The 10,347-nt window shown below is 40.0% G+C and overlaps 1 protein-coding gene across 2 annotated transcripts in view; it reads right to left on the bottom strand.

Moving 5' to 3' along the window:
* TM2D1 (TM2 domain containing 1) overlaps positions 1-10,347 on the bottom strand; it is a 53,905-nt gene that overhangs the window by 26,708 nt on the left and 16,850 nt on the right. For both annotated transcript variants that reach the window (XM_017541597.1, XM_037743135.1), the window contains exon 3: positions 8,376-8,484. In XM_017541597.1, the coding sequence (XP_017397086.1) occupies positions 8,376-8,484 (109 nt within the window). The remainder of the gene's footprint in view (positions 1-8,375; positions 8,485-10,347) is intronic.

Here is a 10,347-nt window from a genome sequence, read left to right as displayed (position 1 = left end):
TTTTTGAGATGGAGTTTTGCTCTTGTCACCCAGGCTGGCACGCAATGGCATGATCTAAGCTCACTGCAACCTCCACCTCCCAGGTTCAAGCCATTCTCCTGCCTCAGCCTCCTGAGTAGCTGGGATTATAGGCGCCTGCTACCACACCTGCCTAATTTTTCTATTTTTAGTAAAGACAGCGTTTCACCATGTTGGCCAGGCTGGTCTTGAACTCCTGATCTCAGGTGATCCCCCCACCTCGGCCTCCGAAAGTGCTGGGATTACAGGCATGAGCCACCATGCCTGGCTCTTTATACGTATTATAGCTAAGATCTAAAATTGAATAGAATACAAAACATGTCACCATCTTTTTATATGGCATATATATATACAAAAATGGTGAGAGAAGCCAAAGAGGTGAATGAATGAAAAAGGGGAAAAGGACCAAGGATAACAGGACTTAAGGAAGAAGCAAAGAAATAGGAATGAAGCAACTCAGAAGAGTGTTTTATACTATAAGCCAAAAAAAGAAATTTTCTTTTTTTTTATTTTTTTGTCTTTTTGAGATGGAGTTTCACTCTTGTCACCCAAGCTGGAATGCAATGGCACAATCTCAGCTCACTGCAACCTCCACCTCCTGGGTTCAAGAGATTCTCCTTACTCAGCCTCCCACGTAGCCACTCCTGACTAACTTTTGTATTTTTAGTAGAGACAGGGTTTTACCATGTTGGCCAGACTGGTTTCAAACTCCTGACCTCAGATGATCGACCCACCTCAGCCTCCCAAAGTGCTGGAATTACAAGTGTGAGCCACCATGCCGAGCCTCAAATTCTGTCTTAAAATTGTAACTTTATTGTAAGGAAATAAGTTGGCCAGTAGTTTTGGAATATCTGGTTTCCCTGATGGTTATATTTCTTATCATAATCAATATCAATATCTTATGAGGGCCAGGAGCCGTGGCTCATGCCTGTGATCCCAGCACTTTGGGAGCCAGAGGCAGCCTGATCACTTGAGCCCAGAAGTTCGAGACCAGCCTTGGCAACATGGTGAAACCCCATTGCTACTAAAAACACAAAAACTAGCCAGGCTTTGGGGCATGCATCTGTAGTCCCAGCTACTTAGAAGGCTGAGATGAGAGAATGGCTTGAGCCTGGGAAGTTGAGGCTGCAATGAGCCGTGATTGTGCCACTGCACTCCAGCCTGGGCTACACAAGGAGACTGTCTCAGAAAAAAAAAAAAAAAAAAACTTATAAGCATGATTAGTGTAGCTCAGTTGTATGCAGCCTAATCCATTTTGAGACACTGAAAGAAAAATCAGCATTAACTTGGAAATTAAGTAACAGACATTCTGGTGTTAGCATTATAGATAATACAAACCTGAAAGTTCTAACCTGAGTGGCTGGCTGTTCTCAACAGATGATTTTCTTAGTTGTTGTACTATAACCTATGTCTTGGACCAGCATTTAATACATTAGTTGTTTGGAATGTTTAAGGTAGAAATAGCTATAAATTTAAATATTAACTAAATTTAACTTATCTCTGTAACAGAAAAAAAAAATGAAACCATATCTAAGTACATTGGAAACTATTCCTTTTTAACAATTTTTACTTTACTAAGGTGAAATCTTGGAACCCAAGAAGATTAAGTAGTAGGCTTAGGATTATACAGCAAGATAGAATCAAAAGCCCCTTATTAACTCAATGAGGTAGGGTCAAAAGGAAAGAAAGAACGCTAAGAGTTCTCACCAAGAATTCCAGCAACTTGTAGGAATAGTCTAATGGTGGTTTCTTTTTTTTCTTTTTCCTTTTTAAGGTTCAATTCATCTGTACAGTGGTTTATTTCTTGAAACAATCAAAACTAAGTGCCATCAAATAGAATGTAACAATAAACATTTTTAGGCTAAAAATATAATGCCAACAATTAAAAATAGATAAAACTAAATCATGTTTTTAGTACAATGCAAAAATATAATAATAATAAGCTTTAACAGAAATAGATATCGAACTTCAAAATTCTTTGTAAAAAATTTTCAGTTTTAATGCTTTTTAGAGACAGGGTCTCATTTTTTTATTGCAATCATAGCTCACCACAACTTCGAACTCCTGGGCTCAAGTAATTCTCCCACCCGGCCTCCCAGTGGCAAGGACCACACGCAAGCACCACCTCACTGGGCTAATTTTTGTGTTTTTTGGAGAGACAAGGTCTCCCTACTTTGCACAGGCTGGTCCCCAACCCCTGGCCTCAAGTAATTCTCCTGCCTTGGCCTTCCAAAGTGCTGGGATTACAGTGTAAGCCACCACAGTAGGCCTAAAAGTCCTTTAAATAGAGAAATTCCTAAGAAAAGAAAGCCATCTGTCTTACTATTCCAAACTAATCATTTTTGTTGTTGTTTTTATAAAAGACAGTGTCTTACTACGTTGCTCAGGCTGAACTTCCGGCACCCTCTGGCCTCGGCCTTCTGAGTAGCTAGAACTAAAGGCATGTATCACTGTGACTAGCTAGCCAAACTGACAACTTTGAATTGTTTAACATTACCATTCATCATCCATAGTTATTACAAAGAATAAAACCAAGTTTAAAATGCCCTTTATGCTGAGAGACAACAGATGCTGGATGCTGGAGAGGATGTGGAGAAATAGGAACACTTTTACACTGTTGGTGGGAGTGTAAATTAGTTCAACCATTGTGGAAGACAGTGTGGCAATTCCTCAAAGACCTAAAAATAGAAATTCCATTTGACCCAGCAATCCCATTACTGGGTATATATCCAAAGGATTATAAATCTTTCTACTATAAGGACACGTGCACACGAATGTTCATTGCAGCACTGTTTACAATANAAAAGATTCTGCTTTTAATCCCATGCCTTGAACGTTCAGGTTTTTTTAGTGGGAAAAGAGAGTGCAGAGGCAAATAACCTGAGAAAGTCAGGTTGCAACAGCTATCCGGGTTACATATCTCCATAACTCCTTGCCAATCCTAAGGCTATCTATGCCTTGTCACCATGGCGGGTCCAGGTCTATCCCAAGCCTCCAATGGCATTTACTTGTGAAAATAAATAAAGACTAATCAAATGAGAACAAGCAAAGGCTATTTATTCTGAACGTGCTATAGCAAGGGCGTCAGCCACCGTCATTTGCATTTTGGCAGACTCAAAAAGGTAGGCAGAGGAGTGGGAAAATCTTATAGTGGGAAAGAAAGGAAGGCTTCAGGTGTGCCCTGATTGGAGGTTACTGGCATAGCAAGCTATAGGAGGGCTAATTAGAAAATGGGTATCTTATAGGAGTTGTTAGGGGAGAATATGTGGTTTTCTCTGGTTAGTCCTAAGTTGCAAGCAAAGACAAAAATTAGGGAATCTGTCAGTTATTAAAGTCCTCACCATTTGGGGCTGATTATTATAATGATATTGTTTGGCTTCTTAGATTGTTATTAGAGATAGCAACCTGGCTTACTACAAGTCTAACATAGCAGGCTAGCTTCCTGGACTGGTTATTGTAGATATGGGTTGATTTCCTGGGAAGGTTACTACCGGTTGTGGGTCAAAGTTCTGCTTTTTTAAAATAGAGACAGGGTTGAGCTCTGTTGCCCAGGCTGGACTTCAGTGGCATGATCATAGCTCACTGCAGCCCCAAACTCCTGGGCTCAAGCAGTCCTCCCACCTTGACCTCCCAAAAGGCTGGGATTAAAAGCATGAGCCACCACATGCAGGTGAGAGTTCTATTTTTATACATGATCTGGCTGGTATTAGTTTGTATATTCAGCCTCTCATCCTCAACAAATATTTATTGAGTAGCTACTAAATGCCAGTCACTTTGCCAGATGCTACAGTAACAGAAATGAAATTACATCTTCCTTGCTTTCAGGATTTACAGTCTCATGGGAGACATAGACAAAGAGTTCTGCCTTAGAAATCAGTGACCAGGTTTCCTTGCATTGGACTCCTAGATTATCTCCCTGGAGGCAACCCTGGGAATATTTTTCATGAATCTAGTAATAAAATTATTTTCTTAGTCTGTTCAGACTTTTATAATAAATACCATAGACTAGGTGGCTTGTAAATGATAGATGTTTATTTCTCACAGTTCTGGAAGCTGGGAAGTCCAAGATCAAAGTACAAGCAGATTCAGTGTCTAATGAGGGCCTGCTTAGACAGCCATCTTCTCACTCCACTCTTACATGGCAGAAGGAGTGAGGAACTCTCTTGTGCTTTTTAAAATAAAGGCACTAATCACCTTCTGACACAATCACCTTGGGGTTAGGATTTCAACATACAGTATGAATTTTAGAGGAACACAGATATTCAGACCATAGAGATTATGAATTGAGGAACTTCAGCAATCCTTATAATAAAAATATCTTAAGACTGGTGATTAAAATGTCACTGTTAATTGCTGCTGTTCTCTATAGTGTATGAACCAAGATTGGGACTGGTGGATATGGCAGAGCCATTACTCTGAATAAATTGTTTACCTGAGGTTCCTGCTGTGACTGCATGCAGGAATGACTTTATTCAAAGATAATTCTTCACCAAGGTATAACGTTAGGTATAGGTAAGGAAGTAGTAATTAGATCAGCTGGTGCAGACAATCCCAGTGTCTACAGCTGAAAATACTTAAGCTGTCCAGAAGCTCTTCTATTGCAAGTGGACAGTCTGAACACCAAACTCATTTCTCCTGAGGCTAAGCCTTCCAAAGGTAAACTGGAATCATTCTTCAAACACATAATCCTTTAAACAAATAGTTGTGTTTCTGAATTATTCCAGTTTGTCACTATATCTTCTAACCCATTCTTCTTAGAAACCAAAGCACACAATGATGTGGAGGAGGGCTCTGGTAGAGAAAGGTAGGTCACAGTAAGGAGGCTGAAACCACACTCAGATGATAAATGACAGGATGTAGACAGTGGTATGGACAAGAAAGATGAAAACCCAGACTGAAAAGAAACTGCCAGACAGGAAGAGAGCACAAAAAGAGTGGTATTATAGAATGTGAGTGTCTTAGTCTATTTTGTGCTGCTATAACAGAATACCACAGACTAGGGTATTTTTAAAACAAACAAAAAAAATTATTTTGCTCACTGTACTGGAGGCTGGGAAGTTCAAGAGCATAGTGCTAGTCCCTGACAAGGGTCATCCCAAAGAGGACAGGCGGAAGGCAGAAGCAACTGCATGAGGCAGAGAGATGAAATTAGACTGAACTCATTGTTTTATCAGAAAGCCACTCCCAAGATAACTAACTCACTCCTGCCATGATGGCTTTAATCCATTTGTGAGGTTCTGGAAGCTGGGAAGTCCAAGATCAAGGCACCAGCAGATTCAGCGTCCAATGAGGGCCTGCTTCCTCATAGACAGCCATCTTCTCACTCCACTCTTACACGGCAGAAAAAGTGAAGGTGAAGCCTAATCATCTCTTAAAGGTCCCACCTCTTAATACTGTTACTTTTTTATATGTAAGAGATCTGAATATATTAGTGTACTGAGGAGATAGACCCCAAGGAAGGAAAAGATTGAAGGTAGAAAACAGGGAGAATTAATAAAAGCAGAGAAGATGATGAGTGATTCAGGTGGAGGGATTACCTTTAAACAGAAGTATGTGGCTTTCTCATACAGCAGAAAAAACGTAGGTGCCAGGCCACAAGCATCTCTCACCCAGACCACTGCCACTCTCCTTGTTCATCTCCTAATTTCTATTCTTCGCCTTACAATTTATTCTCCATTCAGTGGCCTAAGTGAGCTCTCAGAATATATATGGATTCATCTTCTGCTATTACTTAAATATCTTCCAATGCTTCCTGTTATGTCCAGAATAAAATCTAAATTCCCTAACTTTTCCTGTGTGCTTGGCTTTTGCCTACTTCTTCACCCTAATTCAGCACTTCTCTCCCTCTTGCTCAATTACTCTAGTCTCACTGGACTTCTTTCTGTTTTTCAAAACCAAGACCTTCCTTGCCTCAGGACTTTGCACTTGGTCCCTCAGCCTTGAACATTTTTCTTTCAGCTATTCTCTGAGCTCATAATTCAGACTTAAGCTTAACTTATCTCATGTAAGCTGCTCCTAGTTACTCATCATGATATTCTCTTCATAGCACATTTAGCGCCCTGGATTCATTTTATTTATTTTCTTATTTGAGAATGTCTGTTTTTTTCCACCAGAATATAAGCCATAAGAGGTAGGATCTTTGTTATTCTTTTTTTACCAAATTATCCCTGATGGCTGGCATATTATGGGAATTCAGAAAATATGTATTAAACGAATGAACAAACTGGTAAAAGTGATGAAGGTAGCCAGAGGATTGATCCAAGATCAGGAGTTGCCGAACAAGTTCAATAGCAGGACCAAGAGCAAGAGAAAGGTTAAAGTGATTTAATTGGGAGTCTGGAATAGATATTTGAATATTTTTAGCTGCTCTTCTTTTTTCCTATTGCATAGCACTACTGGGGTATAGTGCTCCCTGACTCACCACAGAAGGGTCATCCCTCTACCTGTCACCTAACAGCCAAGGTGTGGACATTTGACCTAGATTCACCATTTGGATATTCCCATCTGTCTGGGGGCCAGTAGCATTGGCATCACCTGGGAGCCTTAGAAATGCAGAATCTCAGGGCCCACCCAGATGTACTGAATCTGCATTTTAACAAGATCCTACATGATTTATACATATGAAAGTTTGAAAAGCACTAGCTTAGAACACATTCATACTTGTGCAGTTGAGCATCCAGCAGTAGCAACATCCAAAGGAGCAAGGAGATATATCCTTATCAACTAGTTCTTGTGGCATGCTTAGTCATGGGTCCTGCTCCCCACCCATCCTTGGTTCTTGTCTTTCTCCACCAGCTACTCACACAATGCTGTGTAATAAACAATCATAAAATCTCAGGGACCTATAATAAAAAGCATTGTTTCTTGCTCATAGATATGCCAGTTACCTGGGGATATCTGTTTCAGGCTGCAGTGTATAAATTGACTGGAATATCTTTATTGCACCAGTCTTTCATTCTTCTGGGACTAGCAGATTTACCCAGAGAACGCATGTTCTATGATGGACACTCTCAGGGTGAGTGGAAACACAAATGCTTCTAAGGCTAGAGGCATACTGTCTCTTCCTCCAATGCTTCAGTGGCCAAAGAAAATCACATGGGAAAATCCAATGTCATATTTCTCCCGTGGAGGTTGATAGAGGATAAGAAATAAATTTTTACTGAATGACAAACCAAACACATGCCACCTCTTTTCCAAGCCCAGTTTCTAAATTTCCCACTGCTTTTTGAAACCCCTCAATATGCTTCCAGTAGCTTCCTTTTCTGCTGAAGTTAGCAAGAGTCAGTTTCTATTGCTTGAACTCTAAAACTCTCACTGATTCACTTCCCGGAGGAAGTCCAGGTCAAATAAGGAAGGAGGTGGAGTCCAGGGATGCAGCTGTCAGACCTTGGAGAAGAAGTACTTGGAGACTAGAGTGCACAAGATGGCTCAAAAGGGATTAAAGATCAATGGAGAGATGGCAGATTTTAACCAGAGACTAAAATACTGGAGTTTAAGTGACTCAATGTATAGCTACAGGAATGAGTTCCTGAAACAAGTCTCCCATGTGGTTATAAAATGGGGAGGAAGGCAGCAAATCACACTGCCACGTGTGTACCTATGCAACAATCTTGCATGTTCTTCACATGTACCCCAAAACCTAAAATGCAAGAAAATAAATTGGAAAAAAAAATGCCCTTTATGTGCAAATAATTAATTTGCATTTTTCTGATATAATAGGTACACAATCACTATTTGTACTCTAGAAAAATCCTATATTTTGAAGACAATTTTTTCATAACTCAATTAGTGGCACAAACTGACTGACCTGAATTAACATGGCATGAGGCCATTGATAGTCTTTATTTATCTCACATACTAACTACTCAGGTCAACTTGATTGGTGAATTGCATTTATTAAAAAAAAAAAATACACAGTTGGCTGGGTGTGGTGGGCCATGCCTGTAAATCCCAGCACTTTGGGAGGCCGACGTGGGAGGATCACGTGAGACTAGGAGTTCGAGACCAGCCCTGGGCAACACAGGGAGACCTCATCTCTACAAAATATTTAAAAATTAGCCAGGCATGGTGGCACAAACCTGTAGTCCAGCTACGTGGGGGGCTGAAGTGGAAGGGCTGCTTGAGCCTGGGAGGTTGAGGTTGAAGTGAGACATGATATGCCACTGCTGGGTCACTGAGCGAGACCTTGTCTCAAAAACCAAAAAACACTTAAAATAGAAGTTTTCTGACACAAGCAAAAAGATAAAAGATACATTTTCAGGATATTCCCCATAAATTATCTCATCTCTTTACTCTATGTAATCAAGATACAATATAGCCAAGTAATCTGAAAATTTAAGTTTCAGTAAAGTACTTACACATTTCGGCAAGATATGGGCTTGAAAAAACCAACTTCATTCCCAGTAAAATGAGTTTCATTGCCACTAGAATCCTTACAAGTTATGTTGGGTGCTGGAAAACATGAAACTGAAGGCAGGAAAAAGTCAAGAAACTGTTACTTTTTTTTTTTCTGTAGAAACAGCATGTAATTGTTCTAGGACTAGCAAATATGTTATAACAAACTACAACCCAAGATAACATGAGACAAGCTTTTAATTTTAGGTAGGAAAAGTGACATTACATATGTACTTATATGCAAGATGAATATAAAATGGTATAGTAGTCTCTTAACACAAAAATACAAGAATTGCCACACTGGATTAGATTCGAGGCTAATCTAATTCAATCTCCTGCCTCTGACAAAGGTAACAAGGGAAGAATTGCACAATGTTACTGCCCTTTACTTCATCTCCAGAATTAGGAATGCCTCTCAAATTTTTGTTGAATTCAATGGGCAATTTATCTATTAAATTATTTTAATATAATCTGAGTTTGTATTTTTAGCTTATGTCAACTATTATAGACAATTGCTGCCACAAATTATTTTCATTGATTCTAAATGTATTTGTTTCTCGATTCCCTCTAGGGTTTGATATAGATTATTTCAGAACTTAAGCAATCTTGAGCTTTCCTCATAACCCAAATGACATAATAAGAGGAAGTAACACTTACAGACCCAGGCAAGCACTGCCTTCACAGCTTTATAGCCTCAAAGTGTAAAGAACAAGACCTTTGGAATGAGAACAACCTACCTGGACACTGCTCCTTTCAGAACTTTGGATTCTTTATAGGTAAAAATAGTACTAAAGGGCCGAGTGCAGTGGCTCATGCCTATAATCCCAGCACTTTGGGAGGCTGAGGTGGGCAGATTAGGAGTTCAAGACCAGCCTGGGTAACATGGCGAAACTCCATCCTTACAAAAAATAAAATAAAATAATTGGTTGGGTGTGGTAGTGCTCACCTGCAGTCAGAAGGCTGAGGCAGACCCAGGAGGTTGAGGCTGCAGTGAGCCGTGATCATGCCACTGCACTCCAGCCTGGGCAACACAGTAAGACCATCTCAAAAAAAAAAAAAAAAGGAAAATACAAAGAGATGTTGTAAAACTTAACAGACAATCGACACGTAGCTATTTGGCTACCTGCCTTGGCACAGGGATAAAATTTGACTTTTGTGAATGAATTAATATCATATCCCTTAGATTATATTTCTTGAAAATCTTCCAATTTAGATCATCCTTTTGATTAGCTATATAGCAGACAACTCAAAACTGAGGTTAGCGAATGTCTGAAATGCTGATATAAATTCTATGTCACTGAAAGGAGATCAACATGGTTTTAGATGAGTAATTCTTTTTTTTTTTTTTAAGAGATAGGAGGAGTTTGCTATGTTGGCCAGGCTGGAACTCGTGGCCTCAAGTGATCTTTCTGCCTCAGTCTCTTAAAGTACTGGGATTACAAGTGTGAGCCACTGTGATGTTACTGGCCCTAAATCAGTAAAATCAGTAATTCTTAACTGGTGGCATTTTTGCCCCCCAGAAGACTTTTGGCAAGGTCTGGAAACATTTTTGGTCATCACTAGGGAGCTGCTACAGGCATCTAGTGAGTAGAGACCAGAGATACTCAAAAACATCCTACAGTGTGTAAGACAGCCTCCCCACGACAATGAATTACCCAGTCCAAAATAGCAATAGCACTGAGGCTGAGAAACCCTGCTCCAGACCAGTCATCTTCAAAAAAATTCCACACATACACCTGCTATAAATTAAATTTTTATAAGCTATATATGCCGTCACACATTTAAGCAGACATCTAAAAAATAATTTATTTTTTTTTGGCCGGGCGCGGTGGCTCAAGCCTGTAATCCCAGCACTTTGGGAGGCCGAGGCGGGTGGATCACGAGGTCAAGAGATCGAGACCATCCTGGTCAACATGGTGAAACCCCGTCTCTACT

Source organism: Cebus imitator, unplaced genomic scaffold (assembly GCF_001604975.1).
Source record: "Cebus imitator isolate Cc_AM_T3 unplaced genomic scaffold, Cebus_imitator-1.0 Scaffold135, whole genome shotgun sequence".
In the NCBI taxonomy this organism is placed as follows: Eukaryota; Metazoa; Chordata; class Mammalia; order Primates; family Cebidae; genus Cebus; species Cebus imitator.
The sequence above is the reverse complement of the archived record's forward strand: the minus strand, read 5'-3'. Positions and strand labels throughout refer to the sequence as shown.